Source organism: Pteronotus mesoamericanus, unplaced genomic scaffold (assembly GCF_021234165.1).
Source record: "Pteronotus mesoamericanus isolate MK-2021 breed Mesoamerican mustached bat unplaced genomic scaffold, CSHL_Meso_final contig_50, whole genome shotgun sequence".
Classification (NCBI taxonomy): domain Eukaryota; kingdom Metazoa; phylum Chordata; class Mammalia; order Chiroptera; family Mormoopidae; genus Pteronotus; species Pteronotus mesoamericanus.
Genome location: NW_026555186.1, coordinates 43,658,330 through 43,676,961, shown reverse-complemented (window position 1 = coordinate 43,676,961; position 18,632 = coordinate 43,658,330). Strand labels below are relative to the sequence as shown.

The 18,632-nt window shown below is 37.1% G+C and overlaps 1 protein-coding gene across 1 annotated transcript in view; it reads left to right on the top strand.

Moving 5' to 3' along the window:
- The first annotated feature begins 73 nt into the window (after positions 1-73).
- The window catches only part of SKIC3 (SKI3 subunit of superkiller complex), a 77,225-nt gene continuing 58,666 nt past the window's right edge, over positions 74-18,632 (top strand). The window contains exons 1-7 of the mRNA XM_054578609.1: positions 74-137; positions 7,475-7,623; positions 10,958-11,048; positions 14,719-14,862; positions 16,348-16,439; positions 16,859-16,934; positions 17,451-17,591. Of these exons, the coding sequence (XP_054434584.1) occupies positions 10,959-11,048; positions 14,719-14,862; positions 16,348-16,439; positions 16,859-16,934; positions 17,451-17,591 (543 nt within the window). The 5' untranslated portion in view covers positions 74-137; positions 7,475-7,623; position 10,958. The remainder of the gene's footprint in view (positions 138-7,474; positions 7,624-10,957; positions 11,049-14,718; positions 14,863-16,347; positions 16,440-16,858; positions 16,935-17,450; positions 17,592-18,632) is intronic.

The following is an 18,632-nucleotide window of genomic DNA, read 5'->3' as shown; positions in this document are numbered from 1 at the left end:
TTCACTTTAAGGCCTTTTAATCAAATCCCGAGCACGGTAAGAACCACCCACTTCCTGTCACGTGAGCGATGTCGTGATGGAGAAGAGTATACGCATGCGCTCTGATTCCAGAGTGGTTTGTAGAAGCATCCGCCCAGGTGAGTTCGGGTCAGTGTGGCTTTTGCAGAAGTGGAAGTTGTAGGCGGTTGAAATGGTTGAAATGAAAACCTAGTTGCAGAAAGGATCAGGTGTCAGGGATGCTCGTTTTGTGCTGAACAGGCGTGGCTGAACGGGAGGTGGGGCCGTGAGCTGGGTAGTGATGAGGTGGCAGCGTGTCTGTCACTGAAGTTGGATCGGTGGTTCTTTGTGAGGCCTGTGGCCGGACCCGCACAGATGCGGTATGGGTACCATGGAAACCTCCTCGAATACGTTCCCCCAAGGAAATTTGCAGCCTGCCTCATCTTATTCCCACCTTTGCAGGTGCAGTTAGAATGTACTGTACTCGCGGGGGGTGAGGAGTAGGGCCTGGTCAGTAAAGTTTCAGATTACAGGCAGGCGCGTCTTGCCTTCAAAGTGGAAAGTGGAGAACCGAACAGTCTCTCGGAGGAAGATATGTTGGGCTGTGTGACGTGTTCGATTAATTGACGTAGGTTCAGAACCCATTGTTTTGCTGCAGCAAAATCACAGGTCCTTGACTGTTTTTCTCCTTTGGAGAAATCCGGAAGAAGCAGGTATCTGTCCCAGAGCCAAACTCCTGATTTCATTATCACAGTTTCAGGTATATAATTTGCACATCATTATTAGTCATTTTAATACTTTGACAGGAAAAGGAGTTGCAGCCTTAGCATATACTCAACTCTTATACTCTGACAGTGTGTTTACATAAAATAATTGTATTAAGGGACAGACCTTCTTTAATACCCATATACCACTTATTCCATGTTGGGGATTATATTAAATATTTATTGAGCACTTACTGCATGACCAATACTTTTATGTGGAGTGCTTTCCAGAATCCTTACTTTCACCATTTTACAGATGGGAAAACTGAGGCTTGGAGAGGTTAAATGACTTACACGGAGAGCCAGTCTGAGTAGGACTTGATTATCTGTGCTCTAACTCACTGCTTATACTCTGTCTCTAATTAATTACAAAATTTCATGATATTATCCTGAGCTTACTCTCTGTTAGTGAAGCGTAAGTATTAACCAGACAGCATGCTAAAGATCTGTGGTGAATGCAAATACATAAACAATACTCCTTGTCCTCAAGGAACTTAACGCTCTAGGGAAACAAAAGCAAACCAATAGTACAGCATGGAAGGTAATACAGGTAGGCTCTTTTGTGAACAAGATATATTTTAAAAATTTGAGCTAATTTGGAATGTAGAACACGTTTTATGGTAGAAACAATGCTGACTGACATCTAGATTCTTCAAAGATGGGTTCAACTTCATCTGTGGCACAATATTGATTCTGTGAACTGCATTTCTTCTCTGTGGCCTTGTTTTCACAGGACATGTATTGTGAATTACTAGTCTGGATGGCAGGACTACATCTTTTCTCCTCTTCTCTCTCCCCTTTGACAGTGTGAGTGGGAGCAGGTGCTGCATTGGGTTGGAGCAAGATGAATATTGTAGGTCCCCTGACAGATAGTGTTGGTGGACTCTAAGAGGCTTCTATTCTAGGCCAACTTCTCGCCTGACGTTCAATTTGTCCTACAATATTCCTGCCAGTGGGTTGTCCAATCTTTGCCTTTTCATCTCCAGTGATGGGAAACATTCTTCCTATGAGCAGCTATTCCACTTTTATACTGATTTGATTATTAAAAGTTCTTATTTTGAGCTGAAGTCAGCCTTTCTCTACTTTTTATCTTTAAGTGAATAATCTCTCCCGTTCAACTACGCTTCTCACCTTTTCCTCATACCCCCTTCCCCCCCCCCACCCTGAGGCCTTCCCCTGTTCCAACTGTTGTTATATAATTTCAGGTTTCCTCCTTATTTTGATCACTCTTTTCTGCCCGTAGAGTATTTTTGCTAATCAGTAACTTTATTAGAAAAGGAACTTTTGAGGTGTGAGTGTGCATCTTTTTGTGTGAACATGTATGTATATGTATGTTGCAGTGAGGGTAGGGGGGTCCATTACATGTATGTTGAAATCATCAGTTAAAGATTTGTTTGTTAGGGATTGCTAGCTTTAGTGAAATACTTAACTCTGCAGTTCACCAAAGTCTTCACCTGAAAGTCTTGGTCTAGGTTTTGGTTCTTCATAATTCTTTTACTGTCCCAAATACCAGCAGCACTGTACAGGTGGGGCAAAAGTAAGTTTACAGTTGTGAGTATATGAAACAGTTTATTCTTGTATTACTATTTATTAATTCTTTTATTCCATATAAGCAACTGTAAACCTGCTTTTGATCCACCCTGTATTCTGCCTTAAGAAAAAGAGGCTAAGTGTACAGTTAGTGACTATATGGAATAAATTCAGTATTGTATTCACCTGCAGTGATTTTGTGAATATTTGTTGAATATCTCAAAGTACCAGACACTAGGACCTAACAGAGTAGCATAAATGGTCTTTGCTCCTAAAGGACTTCCAAGCTAGTTGTGGGAAACAAACACACACCCTTGTAAATTTAATAGCAGTATAAAAGATATCCAAAAGTACAGTTATCAAACAAACAAGAGGCCCTAACCAGAATATCCCATTTGTACTTTGGAAAATAGTAATGTGCTTCAGAATGTTAATAGTTCACTGAAGTAAGTGTTTCATAGTAACATATGTGGGGGGATCCCCTCCAAGACCAGAATTATTCTCTGGAGGGCAGGCCTTTTTATAGGCTACCCCTGCTATGTGAGTGTTCTAGGAACCCACCTGTATCACTGTGCCAGCTGGGCTATTGTGAGAGGCTGCATTGAATTTCAGTTTTAGTGAATTTCTTTTTGAAGACTTTCAACGCATTTGCCCATTTCATGATGGGTAATTTATGAGTTTTGATAAAAAATGGCATGACTCCTGTGCCCGCCCCTCCCTATTCACCCAGTCTCACCCTTCAGCGACTTTTTTGTTTCCCCGGATGAAAAAAGTCCTCAAAGGGAAATGTTTTGCCGACGTGGAAGAGGTGAAACAAAAAATGGCAGAAGGACTAAAAGGCATCAAAATCAACAAGTTCAAAAACTGTTTTGAACAGCAGAAAAAAGTCTCAATAGGTGTATTGCATCAAATAGCGAGTACTTTGAAGGTGACTGAAGTTTAAACATGTAAGAGTAAATATACTGTTTTTAATAAGTAAGTTCTGTTTTTTTGGGTGTCCCCCATGTACATTGCAGAGTTGTTGGGTTAAACCATCTGTGGATCTTTACTATAGGACTTCTCAGAGCCTTTCAAATGCTAATTATACATTGTGACTTTCAAAGAGGGACATATATAATGTGCAGTATTCACAAAATTAGTAGGCCATATATTAACTTTTGAGCATGTTAATATTTCTTAGAATACATTTTTGGATATGTTGGTATAGATAATAAGTGTTACAAAGTTTGGACTAGTCTGAGATTTGTCTAAGGCTTTATGCTTGACACTTGAATGTGGCCTTGAGTTACACGTAGCTTGAGGACAGAAGCAGAAGTGGACAGGCTGAATGGGGGAAATAAAGACATAGAGGTGGAAAGGTCTGGGGGTGGAGACGAAAAGTAATGTGGGCTAATGTTAATGAGAAGATTCTTCCTTTCTAACCATAGCAAATGGAGAATTACTGCTTTTGGGTAGTGGGGAACAAAAAACTAAGTGTTCTTTAGTAGGCTTTGGAAGCTGGAAGATAGTATTCAATGGGTGTTGGATATGTAAGGAATTCCTTATATCTTGTAATTATGTACATGACATCAAGATATGTTATTTTTATTTAGCAATTTTTTTTTGACCTGGGACTGCAGGACATATCTGTATAAAACAATAAAAAGTATCTGTTAAGTGTCAGTTGAATAGCTCAACCAATATGTGCTTCAGTGGTTCAGAAGAAGGAGTGGTGTCTTTTGCAGGCTTTATCCAGTATTTGTGTGCTAACAACTTAAAGAGGATACTTGTGTTAAACGATAGCCATTTTTTTTGAAGAATATAGGCAAGAAGGTTGTTTCCTGAGAGACCAAAGAAGGAGGGGCTTGGAGATTTTATATGTGTAGATAAAGTTTTTAATAACTACTGTGGGTTATGAATAGGAAAAAAGTAGTGAAGTTGATTGAGAGGGTGCAGAGTTATATATATTGTATTCAGGCACTCCGTCTATGTACATATCAGGGAAGTGATGTAATCTTTACTTTACCCATGAGGACATAGGCTTGGAGCTATGAAGTAAGGTGTCCAGGGTCTGATGGCACTTGAACCCAGATCTACCTGATTCCTAAGCCCCTTCTCAACCAGGTTAAGTCTTGCTTTGCTGGGTGGATATGGCAGAATGAAGGGGCTGACAAAATCTGGAATATTTTGCAAGAACAGAGTTGAAGTGACTAACAAAATCAGGTGTGAAAATAACTAGTTGGATCAAGGCTTAAACAAGTTAGCTATCTGGGAGAATCAGGTTTTCACATTTATATTACCTCCCCACCCCTTGTTTTAACTTTTACTTTCCTAAACATTGTTTGGATCACGTGTCTTCGTTTTCTTTACAGTAAGATGCTTTTCTGTGGAACTAATTTTATTTAAGTATATCGATAGTATGTTTTAGTCTAGTAACTCACTTTCTGTTACTTGTTCATCCCCACCTGCTTCATCTAAATTTTATTCATTTCCTAGTTCTCAGGTAGCATGTTTTTTAAAAAACTTTATTCGGTTTTCAAAACCACCTCCATTCACTCCATGAAGCATTCTAGATTAATTTTGTTTGACAGAATTTATTCCAGGTATGCTATCAAAAGATCCTTAGAATTTGTAGTCATGTAGAATTTGTGTCAGTATTTGAGATGGCTGTTGAGATGGATTTTTAACCTTAAGAAAAAAAAGTTTTCTCTACTTTCATTAAAGTGCAGACTAATCTAGTTGCATGATGTCGGCAACATTTAAAAATATTTATAATTCTTTGTATGGCTTGAAACAAGTTTTACTTTAGTGTAGTTATGTTACAGATTGGTATAAATAAGTGCCCTTAGTTGTCCTAGATTTGAAACAAAGTAGCATAGAAATAGGTGATATTCTCTTTTGGCTCCGTTTTTTATATTGCAATTAATGTATTTTGTGTTCCTGGAATTTTTTTTTTTTTTTTAGAACCTGGTTGTTTATGGAAGTTCTTTTTACCTCCTGAACCTGCAAGAGTAGGGTTTAGACTATCGGTAATTTGTGAATTTGGCGATTAAGATTATTGTCTCTTTGGGAAAGAAAAAGATGAAAAGCTGTACATAATTATTTCTCATGTTTTAAGTTATGAATTATGGAAATTGAGCTTGAATTTGGTGTATTAAAAAGTTCAGCATGTTTTGGCTTATGTATGTCATCCCTTTTATGTGCCTGTCTCATATTTTCCTTAATTTAAATGGATAACAGTTGAGGAACTATCTAAAATTCTATTAAAAAAGAAGATAGAGGTAGTGATAATAGGTAAAAGGTAAGTGTCTAGAATGCTCAATAATTGGTAATTGGAGTCCTCTTTTACTTAACCAGATTGTTTTTTACCAATTATTTTCAGAGGAAAGGTCACCACAAAATACTTTCAGACTTTTGTCATTAGATTTAAAGTTATCATTTTTTGCTTTTCTGTAATTGTTGTCATTGTTACTGGTATTTATAATTATTGTTGTTATGATTATTATTCTTTGTGGAATCTTTGTCTCTGCACAACTGAATATAATTTAAGGTTCCATAGCTTTAGGTGGGGTATATAGGATATATCACTCCATCTACCTATATTTATTAGTTTTGAGGTATATTATTGTCTTACTGACATGGTTGTGAATTTCTGACATTTTTTAAGTGCTGTCGTTGCTACTTTTTATGCCTGATATGTTGAATTAAAGTGTTTTAGGTTGTTAATAGAAAACTTTTTTGGGGGGTGAAAATGTGCAAAATGAATGATCTTACATAAAAAAGTCAGTTGAGATTTAAGGGAAAAATATGGGAGAAGAGGTGTAAGGGGAAAGTGCACAGGGCTGAGGAAGAAGATTAGAGATTTGTAAAAGAGCTAGATTTTTCTTTAAAGTGTTGGAAATGCTTGGAATGGAAGGAAATATCCCAATTAGAGGAGCATGGGGTTACCTGGAATCATTTTTGAAAGTAGGTTTTTACTCTGTGACAGGAAGGAAGTTTGATGGTACCTAGTGGATGGTTAGTACTCAGAAGAGCTTTGTTCAGAAAGTGAGTGAATGAGCTTCTCCCTTCTCCATCCCACCTCCTCAAAACAGGAAAATATTTCCAGGGCTAGAAAGTGCGAGAATTTTTTGTCTTTTAAAAAATTACATAAAACCCATGGTTGGGGGGAGGGGTAAATACACACACATATACATATATACATACACACACACACACACAGATATATATAATATGTATTTATTTTACCTAAAGAGAAAGCCTCAGTGCTAGCATATTATGTTAAATGCCAAATTAATGAAAAAGGGATTGGGAGAGAAAAATAGAGGATTCCGCCAAAGCTAGAGTAATTGTAATTACATGAGAAATTATAATTACATATGGAGATATATATAGATATAGATATAGATATAGATATGGAAAGGTATTGACCATTTGAATTGGATACCAAGAGAAGAATGGAGTTTGTCTCTAGTGGTCTTGAAAAGTAGCCTACATAGAAGCATTTAATGGCTCTGTGACTGCTGCTATATTTAAGTCTAAGCTTGTCTGTCGGAAGGTTTTCTGAACTTGGTGCTCTCCTTCACCTGCCCAGCCTGATTTTCTTCTGTTCAAGTCCCTTCTTCTATTTAGTGTGGTTTTCTCACTGTGTCCTACACACGCAACATTTATTTCTATCTCTCTGACTCTACGAATGCAGTTGCCTCTGATGGAGTAATTTTCTTTCTTCCCTCCATTCTTAAATCCTGACTTCTCCTTTTAGTAGCTATTAATTTACACCACACTTTTCTTCTCTGAATTCCTATTGCACATGCACTCATTATCTCTAGTTTAACATTTGATTCACTAATGACTCCATGGTTTAGGTCTTTCTCTTGATTTAGATTATATTATTAAGAGCAGGGGACTTCTTTTCTATTTCTTTTATGTCAAATGCTGTGTATAGCTTGGAAGTGTCAGTGCTGGTTGGTCCTACCTTGCTCAGATGTGTTTCCATTCACACACTGGGTGATAGAAAAGATGGTGATCTTTGTCCTGGAAAGGTGGCGTGCTTCTCTTTGTTTTTGCTTGGTCTTATCTTGAAAATATTTTTGTTCTTTTAAAACTTGTACTCTCTTGATTTTTTTTCTGGGATGTCTTTTTATCCCTTTCTGTTGGTCTAGATTAGTTGTCCTCAACATTGATGATTTCTTTTTTGTTTGCAGGTTTATCCACCAAAGATAACCTCAGCATGAGAAAACTTAATGTGAAATCAGCATTAAAATTTGTTGCCTGCTCCAATCTAGATTTATAAACTACAGGGAAAAACCACTCTGAAGTTTGCCCCGATAAGTTTTTACCAAGATAATTTCAGGTATGAGGACAGTTTCTAAAATAAGAGCATATGAAATATGTTGCTTTATTTACATAATTGTTGTAACTAGGCAGAAAGTCACTTTTATGCCAATTTTGGGAATCTGGTTCTGGCTACAGATAAATTGCTTTTATGATATCTTAATTTTTATATTATTTTTAATATAACATTCTTTAAGTCAAACGGGTTTTTTTAAAAAAATTCTATAACTTCTTTGATTGTGTACTTCTACCTCAGCCCCATTTGGATATTAAGGGCTGTTGATGTACCATGTCAGTGAGCTGTCTTCCTAGTTCATTTTGCTCCCTTGAACATCTGCAGTCTTTAACAGATTAATATTTTTGGAACGTTGTTTTACATTCCTGATGATATTAGAGTTCAATGGAGTCAGCAAAAAATAGAAATGTTCCTTTTTTTTCAACATCAAGTTGTGCTTGAATTTGACTTGTTTACTGGTAAACCAGAATAAGTTGTGAAATTTTAAGATATGTTAGTTTACTTGAAATTAAATAATATATCATTATACTGAATGGAAATACTTTTTTTTGTGATTAAGAATTTATTTTTTTAAGTATATTTTATTGATTATGCTATTACAGTTTTCCCATTTGTTTTCTCCCCTTTATTCCCCTCTGCCCTGCACCCCTCACCCTCCAGCATTCCGCCCCGCCTTAGTTCATATCCATGGGTCGTACATAGAAGTTTTTTGGCTTCTCCATTTCCTACACTACTCCTAACCTCCCCCTGCCTACTTTTGTACCTACCAATTATGCTTCTTATTCCCTGTACCTTTTCCCCCGTTCTCACCCCTCCCGCTACCCACTGATAACCCTCCATGTGATCTCCATTTCTGTGATTCTCTTCCTGTTCTAGTTGTTTGTTTTTGTTTTTGTTTTTAGGTTCAGTTGTTGATAGTTGTGAGTTTGTTATCATTTTACTGTTCATAGTTTTGATCTTCATCTTTTTCTTAGATAAGTCCCTTTAACATTTCATATAATAAGGACTTGGTGATGATGAATTCCTTTGACGTGACCTTATCTGGGAAGCACTTTATCTGCCCTTCCATCCTAAATGATAACTTTGCTGGATGGAGTCATCTTGGGATGTAGGACCTTGCCTTTCATGACTTTGAATACTTCTTTCCAGCCCTTTCTTGCCTGTAAGGTTTCTTTTGATAAGTCAATTGACAATCTTATGGGAGCTCCTTTGTGGGTAACTGTCTCCTTTTCTCTTGTTCCTTTTAAGATTCTCTCCTTACCTTTATTCTTGGGTAATTTAATTATGATGTGTCTTGGTGTGTTCTTCCTTGGGTCCAATTTCTTTGGGATTTCTGAGCTTCCTGGAAGCCTATTTTCTTTGCCAGATTGGGGAAGTTCTCCTTCATTATTTTTTCAAATAAGTTTTCAATTTCTTGCATTTCCTCTTCTCCTTCTGGCACCCCTATGACTCAGAAGTTGGAACATTTAAAGTTGTCCCAGAGGTTCCTAAGCCTCTCATTGTTTTTAATTCTTGTTTCTTCATTCTGTTTTGGTTGAATGTTTATCTCTTCCTTTTGCTCCAAATTGTCGATTTGAGTCCCAGTTTCCTTCCCTTCACTGTTGGTTCCCTGTATGTTTTTCTTTATTTCACTTTGCATTGCCTTCACTTTTTCCTCTATTTTGTAACCATACTCAACCATGTCTGTGAGCTTTCTGATTGCCAGTGTTTTGAACTGTGCACCTGATAGGCTGGCTATCTCCTCATCACTTAGTTCTTTTTGAGTTTTGATCTGTTCTTTCATTTGGGCCATATTTCTTTGTCTTGGTGCTCCTGTTATGTTGTAAGGGGTGGAGCCTTAGGTATTCACTAGGGCAGAGAAACCCACCGTGGCTGAATTTTGGTGCTGTATGTGGGGGAGGGATAAGGGAACTTTGCTGCTTGCTCAGCTCTCACCCTGCTTTCAGTCACTGCCTGCACTACCCACAAACAAATTGGATCCTTCTGGTGCTGATTCCTGGGTGGATGGGTTTGTGTATGTTCTGGGACCCTCCAGTGAACTCTCCTGTGAGGCTGGGACTTTTTCTTGCCGCTGCAACCCTCACTAGCTTTTACAGCCAGGGGTTTTGAGGCTTCTCCATCACCGCTCCCAAAGCTGGAATGCTGGGTTGTCCTCTGTCTCACTCCCTAGTTGTTACTCCTGGTTTATCTGTGTGCAAATGTGGGGCTGCCAAGCCCATCTCCGCCCCTCCCACCAGTCTGGATGAACGTTTCTTCTTTGACTCCTTGGTTGTCGGACTTCCAAAATTAAATTCCACTTTGATTTTCTGGCAGTTCTGGTTGTTTTTTGTTTTTAAATTTGTTGGTATCCTTTTGGTTGTGTGAGGAGTCAAAGTGTATCTACTTATGCCTCCATTTTGGCCAGAAGTAAATGAAAATACTTGGACTACCAATTGATATATCGTTTTATGGCTGAAGCTGGTATACAATCCTCTTGCATACTCATTGCCTTCATTTAAGTGTAAACACTGCATTTATTTCTTTTCAAAGATTACTACATTATAAAGAATACTATATTACTATAATCCTACAGTAACTCTTGCTGTGAAGAAAGTTAACATTCTGATTTATATATTAAAGGAATGGCTTAAAAATAGAGAGCTTTCTTAAACTCTTATATCATAGTTAATGAAATTTATTTGTGTCAGTGTTTATACTCTGTGACTTAGACTTATGCTACTAAATCTTGCTTAGTGTAGAATTGGATCTAAATTGGTATGTGTTTTGGCTCCTGGCCCATAGATCATCTCTGTTTTCACTTACTAATTTAGTGAGTATAATTCAAATACAACTCAGTTTCAACAAATATTTATTTACATATATAATTTGTCAGCTACTAGGTGCTGACTATACAGCCGCAGGAAAAAAAGCAAGAATAACAACAGACAAAAATCCTTGCTTACGTGGAAATTACATTCTGATGAGGTTGGGGAACAGATAATCAGTAAGATAAATAAAATATATAGTGTATAAAATATAAGTGTATAAGAAGGTGATAGTGCTTGGAAGAAAAGTAAAGGCAGTGTTAGGGAGGGGGTTTAAGAGAATAGTGGGTGGCTGAGAGTGCGGTAAGGCGGTGTGGACATTTTAAACAGGGCGGCCAGTGAAGGTTTCCCTGAAGAATGGACAGCTGAGGAAAAATCTGCAGAGGTGAGGGATCAGCTATGTGTATAGTAACAGGGGAAGGAGTGTTCCAAGTGGAAGGAATCATGTGCCTTTTTAAGGTGGTTAAGTTTGCCAGAATTGTTAGTTAGGCAGGCTATTATTGTGTACTCAGTCAGACTGTTTATTTTGACAGAATGTCCAGCAAGGAAGTGAAGACTGCACTAAAAAGTGCGCGGGATGCAATCAGAAACAAAGAATACAAAGAAGCTTTGAAACATTGCAAGGTAACTGATAGTTTGTTTTTCTACAGTAAAAGTATGTTCCTTCTTTACAAGCATTACGAATTTATAATACGTGAATCATTTCGTGTTTAACTATAAGAAAGGTGGTGAGGTTGTTTAGTAGAACCGTTAAAGTGGTTGTGCTGGGATAAGCTGCTCCTGTCACACTTAATTTTGTCTGTCTTCGTGCTGGTAATTTATCAAAGCCAACTTCTTAAAACCTGAATATCTATTAGATATCTTTTGATGTGTTTACTATGGGACATAACTGTATATTACAGCTCGCATTCTTTAAGAGTATATTTACACTTTAATTCTGTTTGGTTTGTGGACTCTAAAGTGCCTTTGTATGCCAATGGGAATGTTCCAGTTCAGAGGGAGAAATTGAGCGTGAGGGGAAGTGGACGGTAGCAGGGGAGGAGTGAGGTCCTAGGGAGGGAAGGTAAGAGAGGTGATGGGATCCAGAGCTTCCGAAGAGGGTCTATGATGCTTCTTCCTTCTCAGAAGGAGGGAAGATAGATGCAGACCCAGATGCTGTCAGGTTTGGAGATTTGGGGATGGGAAGCTGAGAGTGATCCATTCTGCTGGCTCTGTTTTCTTAGCGAAGTATGAAGTGAGAATGAAAGAGTAAAAGAGGTTCGAGACAAAAGAGGTTTCAATAAATATCAATAATATTGGGACAAGTGTCCACAGTGAGAGATAATGACTAAAATTAGTGGAGGGATCACATTGTAGGGCATAAAAATGTCAAATTGCTACATTGTACGCCTGAAACTAACCTAATATAACCAAAATAAGATTGTATGCCAATTATACTTAAATAAAAAAATAAATTTAGAAAAAAAGAGGTAGGAAGTAGTTTTTGTTCATGGTAGGAAAACAAACATAGTAGTAAGGATTGAAAGGATCACCAGGCCTTAATGAATGTTAGTTGGAAGTTTCATGTTAGTAAAGTGAAATCTGTGAACACAGCTGTGTGATTTCTCCCTTCATGCTCAACTTCTCAGACTTGGTGACTTGGCAGGATGGAATTCAACTATGGTTAACAAGAAAGATGAGGGGAAAGAGAAGCAAAGGTGTTGAGGGTGTTTGCAAGGGAGTGATGACAGTGATGGGTCGTGGAGTCTGAGCTGGGGAAGGAGGGATGAAAATTGAGAAATGGGGTGAATGAGAAAAAAGGTGGTGGCATTAAAAAATTACACATGCCCGAGGTTAAAGAATTGCGTTGCCGTGGGAGAATGGGAGAGGGGCGTGCTGGAAATCCAGAGTTTGGATGGCTGAGTAGCGATGAGGGTAAGTAGCTAAGAAGCCACCATGTTCAGTGGGTCATTGGCGTGAATGTTAGGATGGTTACAGGAATTGAGATGGAGAGGAGGGATACAAAATTTTCACGGAAGGAAAGGTGAGTTCCTAGGAGGTTAATAGATGCTAGCAAGAAGGATTCTGTGTGTGTGTGTGTGTGTGTGTGTTAGAGCTGAATGGCTGAGCTTCAGAGGTACTGGGGTTTGAAGGAGGGAGGAGCAGAGGAGGAATGTAGGTGACACCGTGAGCAAGGAGAACCCCTTTCTCAATTCCTGGTTCTGTGATATGAGGGATGTAAGAGGAAAGAAGTCAACTGCAGCACGTAAGATCTGTCGGGGAATAGCTAGGTTTCAGTCGAGACAGAACTTGGTACAGTTAAAAGAAAGGTTGAAAATATAGAGGGAAACTGGGCTGGTCCAGAATGGGAGTTCCAGAGGGCACAATGAAGAGTTTAAGAGAGTGAGAGGGAGGGCATTGGGTAAGAGTGGGGGAAATACACATCCCTGTATGATGAGAGTCTCAAGGGGTAGAGGAAGCCCTTGTGAGGTTTAGGGATGGAGGCAGTGACAGAACTAATTCTGAAACAGAAGGGCAGACACTCCATTCAAACTGTGGTGGAGTCACAGGCGGCGGGGGAGGGAGCGGGACTGTTTCCTTCAGCGCTGGCGGTCTAGGAATCTGCTTCTGTTGTTACATACAGCAGCTCCACCAGCACCCCCACAGGCTTCTTTCTGATGCAGTATGGGTCCCGCCAAGTAGTTTATAGTTTATACTGGAGGGACCCAGCTAGAAAGCAGAGATGGGGAACTAGTCAGTGTGATTACTTATGTGTAGTAATGTAGAATGTTCGTTGAGACTAAATAAATTTTTTATAAAGAAATCTTGCATCTGTGTATTTACTGTGTCTTGTCTGATTATCATTTTGTCTGCCTTTGTATTTTTATAATTTGGTATAAGCATCCTTTATAGGGAGACTTCTCTGGCTTGAGTAGATGGAGTTTGAAGTTATGTACTTAAAAAAAAATACTATTGACTATATTCCCTATGCTTACTTTATATCCCTGTGACTATTTTTATAACTTTACATCCCTTCGAATATATTCCCTATGCTGTACTTTACATCCACGTGACTGTTTTTACAACTTAGTTTTTATGGCATTTGTAATAAACAGAGTTCTGTGCTTTTGCTATTTTTTGTATTAGATGAAAATATTTTTATTTACAGATTTTATTTCTTCATTGACATTTTTTAGTATTTAAGATAAAGTCTTTTCACGTGTTATATTTTCTCCAAACATATGTGCTTTTGTCACATTGTTGTAATTATTTCCTTAAAGGCCTGTTTCAAGTTTTGGAAACCTGACCCAGTAGGCAGGTAGTAGGTTCTGGTTGACTGCGGCGTTTCTGGTGTGCTCAGCAGTTACCTGCCGTCGCGGTTCTCGGCGCGGGGGACATAAGCATTAGTGAGGCCGCGGTGCTTAGAGCTCAGCTCTGGTAGTCAGCCTCATTGTTGTCGGTGTTTCAGGAGGCAACACACTGGGTGCGGTGGGATTTGTGCTGTGCGTCGGTGACAGACCGCTAGAAGCATTGTGTGGATACACGGGAACCTAATAATCTGACCTGTTCAACTCATGGAAATGTTCTTATTTTCTCTAGAATATATTAAACCGTAAGAGCGGATTTCATTTTAGCTACTACTTTTGTTTTCTTTGCTTTCTGTTTCAAACTAGTTTACCTTAGCAAGTAGCTGTTATTTCGGAAAGTAATAGCTCTACATACAAGTTTTGTTCTAGTTGGCAGGTGTTGTTTAAACATTCATCACCACTGTTTATTGGAAAAATTTTGTACTGTCACAGTGGGGTCGGTCTATTTTTCTAGCCTGTAATTTCAGTGAAAATCTCTCTCTGTCTAATGTGGGGAAATATTATCATGGTAAATGAAAATATGGGAGTTGGATAAAGTGAAACGATATGGAAAACAGTTTTGTGAGTCAACTAGTAGCACTGTGGAGTGGAGACAGGCGGGATGGTTGGGTGGTAAGAATGGTCTTAGTGTCCCTCTCATACCCAGTATTCTCAAGGGACAAGGGGAGGCATTTGGCGCATTAGGTGGACACATCAGTATTACTTGGGCATCTTTTAAAAAATACACCTTATATTTCAGACCCCTTAAAATTACCGATCAGGTCTAACTCCCTCTCTCACTGAGGAAACTGAAGACCAGACATGTTAAGTGGCTTTTTTAAGGTTGTCCAGTTAGTGGTGGATCTAGATTTTTTGACTTTAAAGTAGACTGCCTTTTTTGTTGTTGCTTGTCCATTCCTTCCAAAATGTAATGGCCTTTTCTTTTGTTTTTTGTTTTTTTAAACCAGACAGTGTTAAAACAAGAGAAAAATAACTATAATGCCTGGGTTTTTATTGGTGTTGCTGCAGCTGAGCTAGAACAACCCGATCAGGCCCAGGGTGCCTATAAGAAAGCTGCTGAACTGGAGCCAGACCAATTACTAGCTTGGCAGGTATGTAAAATTTTTTCCTTGTATTATAGGAGAGAGATTTTTCCCCCCCATTTTTAAAATTACAGGTGACAGCTGTATTTTTAAAAATTGTAAGCCTCCACTTATCCCACATGAGAAAAAAATTTTAATTTACTGGTCTTCTAAACCTGAAAGTTAATTTTAAAAAAAGTAGTGTCAATGATGCCATTTACTGCTATTTAACAGTCCAATCCAATAAATTAATTCCAAATATGAGGAATGGAATCATGAATTATTTCCAGATATGAGGAATGGATCTGTATTACCAAGAAAAGAAACACGTAGAGGTTGGTTAATGATTTTCTGGGGGTAGTATACTTCTTTTAATAAAACTGTTATTAGAATAAAGCTTTCATTTAGTTTAAGGGAACATTTGTAAAATTGTTATGTAATTTGGAATTAAAATAATTTAGAGGGATAATTTAGAGTGCATATGTAACACTTATCATGAATATACTTTATGCTTACCTAAGAGAAAATCAGTGTATATTACATTTTCTAAAAATAATATTAAAAGTTTGCAATGCTCTCTTTGAGTACAATTCTTTTTTCTTATGTAATCATCTTTATGTTTTTTAGTTGGCTTATCCAATTTTTTCTTATTGAATAGCTTTGTTTCATATCTTAGTCACATCTTAGAAACTGTGATTAAAAGAAAATAGTAGGCTCTGGAGAACACGGATCTGTGTCAGCTTTACATGAACAAGAACATGAATGAATGTATCTGGTAACACACTTAGGGCAGAGATTTTCAACCTTTTTCATGTCATGGCACACAAACTGATTAATAAAATTCTGTGGCAACCAAAAAATATATTTTTTGTCGATCTGACAAAAAATGGGTATAATTTTGATTTATTCACACTGGATGACTATTGTGTTAGCTGTTGTCATTTTTTTATTTGACAATATAAGGGAAAAGAGATTGGTGCCCCTTACTAAATAGCCAGGTATTGCATGTTTTAAAAGTTGTTGTGGCATATCAGTTGAAAATCACTGACTTAGATGGTTGCTTTTATTATATACTGGTTGGTTGAGGAGCCCTGATCTCTATTGAAACAAAATGGCAATTTCTACAGACTACTTGGATTTTTTGTTTGTTTCACTCTAAAAAAGTAGTGTCATATGGTAATATCTTAGGGTACTTATGGTAAGATTGTATAATAACCATTAAAATATATTTTTTATTGCAAAACACTTCAAATATTTTTTCAAAAGAAAAGAAAATGGTGTGAATCCTTCTATATCCACCATTCAGCTACAGTAAAAATCCTCTCACAGTCGATTTTTTTTTTCATCGAAGCTTTCACCTACTCCCTCCATCTCAAATTATTTGGAGACAAGTCTCAGACATTTATTAATTATAATTATCTTTAACATAATGTTTATAGATTGTTACTTTAGCAAAATAAATGCAGGAACAGTAGATGTTTTTGGAAGAATAACCTCTATTACTTCCTCTTTTAGGGGTTGGCAAGCCTGTATGAGAAATGTAATCAGATAAATGCTAAGGATGACTTAACTCGTGTTTACAAAAAGCTCCTGGATCTTTATGAAAGGTAAACAGTATGTGGGGAAAGGCCAGTTTCTTTAAAAGCATGAATGAGAAAACTGGATAAAAATTATATAAAAGTACTCCAAACGTTTACTGGGAACTGGGAAACGTTTTTCTTTTCCACTGTTATAACAGAATCCCTTGATTGTGATGAGAACAGAATCAAATACTGATAGTAAGAGGATTGACTCATCAGGGGACTTCGGTATTTTCCATCAATGTAATAGAAGATAAATAATATTTCTTAGAACTTTTCTTTTTATGAGAGTCTCATTTTATAAAACTTTACTGTAGCATGAAAGATGTAGTATGTTCTGATTTAAAATAGTACCTGACAGTATTATTAAGATATTTTAATTTTGATGTTTTAAGTCTTTGATTGTTTCTATTAATCATATTGAAAATTCTTTTTTGTATTCTAAGTGTTGACAAACAGAAGTGGTGTGATGTCTGTAAGAAACTTGTGGATCTGTATTACCAAGAAAAGAAACACGTAGAGGTTGGTTAATGATTTTCTGGGGGTAGTATACTCCTTTTAATAAAACTGTTATTAGAATAAAGCTTTCATTTAGCTTAAGGGAACATTTGTAGAATTGTTAATTAATTTGGAATTAAAATAATTTAGAGGGATAATATAAATTACAGTGATTTGAAAACTGTGAATCAGAATTCATATTTCAGGCTTTATAACTTCTAAACCTTTTTGAAACTGCAGGAATAAATAAAATAAGTAAAAGCATTATGTGTAGAATATAGCAGCCTATTTGTGGTGTCTCCATAGCTGATGCTATAAGTTATGAGGACTGTTAGGACGTCTCAGTCATACTAATGATACAACGACTGTGTAGATTTACCCAATCAACTTAGTTTTTATGGAGTTCATAATAGGTGGAGTTCTGAGCTTTTGCTGTTTTTATGTATTAGCAGATAAAAATATTTTTACTTGCAAATTTTATTTCTTTATTGACATTTTTAATATTGAAGACAAAACAACCATTTTCAATTTCCTTGATAGGTGGCCCGAACATGGCACAAATTGATAAAGACACGGCAAGAAGGAGGTGCAGACAACCAGGAGCTTCATCAGCTCTGGAGGAAATTGACTCAGTTGCTGCCTGAGAGTACTGAGGATCAGAACAATGAGACCCAGCAATTGGTATTGCCCTGTTTATTCCCCTGAATTTAAAAAATGGAAGCATAAAGATGTATTTAGAATATAAAAAAGTACTGTATGTCAGAATAGATATTTTATAAATGTTCAGTTTTAAATTCAGAGGTTTTTCCCAATAAAGTCAGAATTAGTGGCCTATAGTCTTATACTAAGTCTGGACCGAGTGGAATTAGTATTCAGGATATCAGAATTTTACTCTCTTAAGATGCAACAAGAGATCAGTTACTTTTTCACTGTGAAAAGAAACTATGAAATTGGATTTTACAAAACTGCTATAATTTCTAAAAAGTTGTACCTTACAGACATGTTTCTGTATATTTATGAACTAAGAGAACTAAGTTACTTTGAAGTTTAACAATTCAACTAGAGTATTTTATTTAAAGTGTATATATGCACACATACATATTCTTATATATATATCTAAAGTATATATTTTTATATATACTTAAAGTATATATTTTTTTCCTGTAAGAAGTTGATATTCTCTATTTCATTAGAGAATATTGTTATCATACTTCCTTTATTCTTTTTTTTAATGGTTTGTTTTTTTATGGTACTTTTCCCCCATTACCATTTATCCCCCCTTATACCCTCTTCCACCTCCGCCACCCCCATCCCCGCCCACAGTCACCACGCTGTTGTCCGTGTCCATGAGTCCTTTTTCTTTTTGCTGGATCCTTCCAGCCCCAGGACCCCACTCCCACCTGCCACCCCTGCCCCGGAGCTGTCAGCCTGCTCTCCATCTGTGAGTCTGCCTCTAGTTCACTTGTTAGTTCAGTTTGTTCATTGTATTCCACACATGAGTGAAATCGTATGATATGAGTACTAATTCAAAGAAATAGTTCCTTTTAATATGCAGATTTTGAAGTAATTGTAATGAATTTTCAAAATAATTGAAAAAACATGGCTTTTGAACCATTATGGGAAATACCTCCATTATTCTGTTTTTAATATTTGTAAGTTTAAAAATGATCTTAGTTTCTTATTATAGTATATAGCCTTTAAATCTACACTTTAAATTGAATA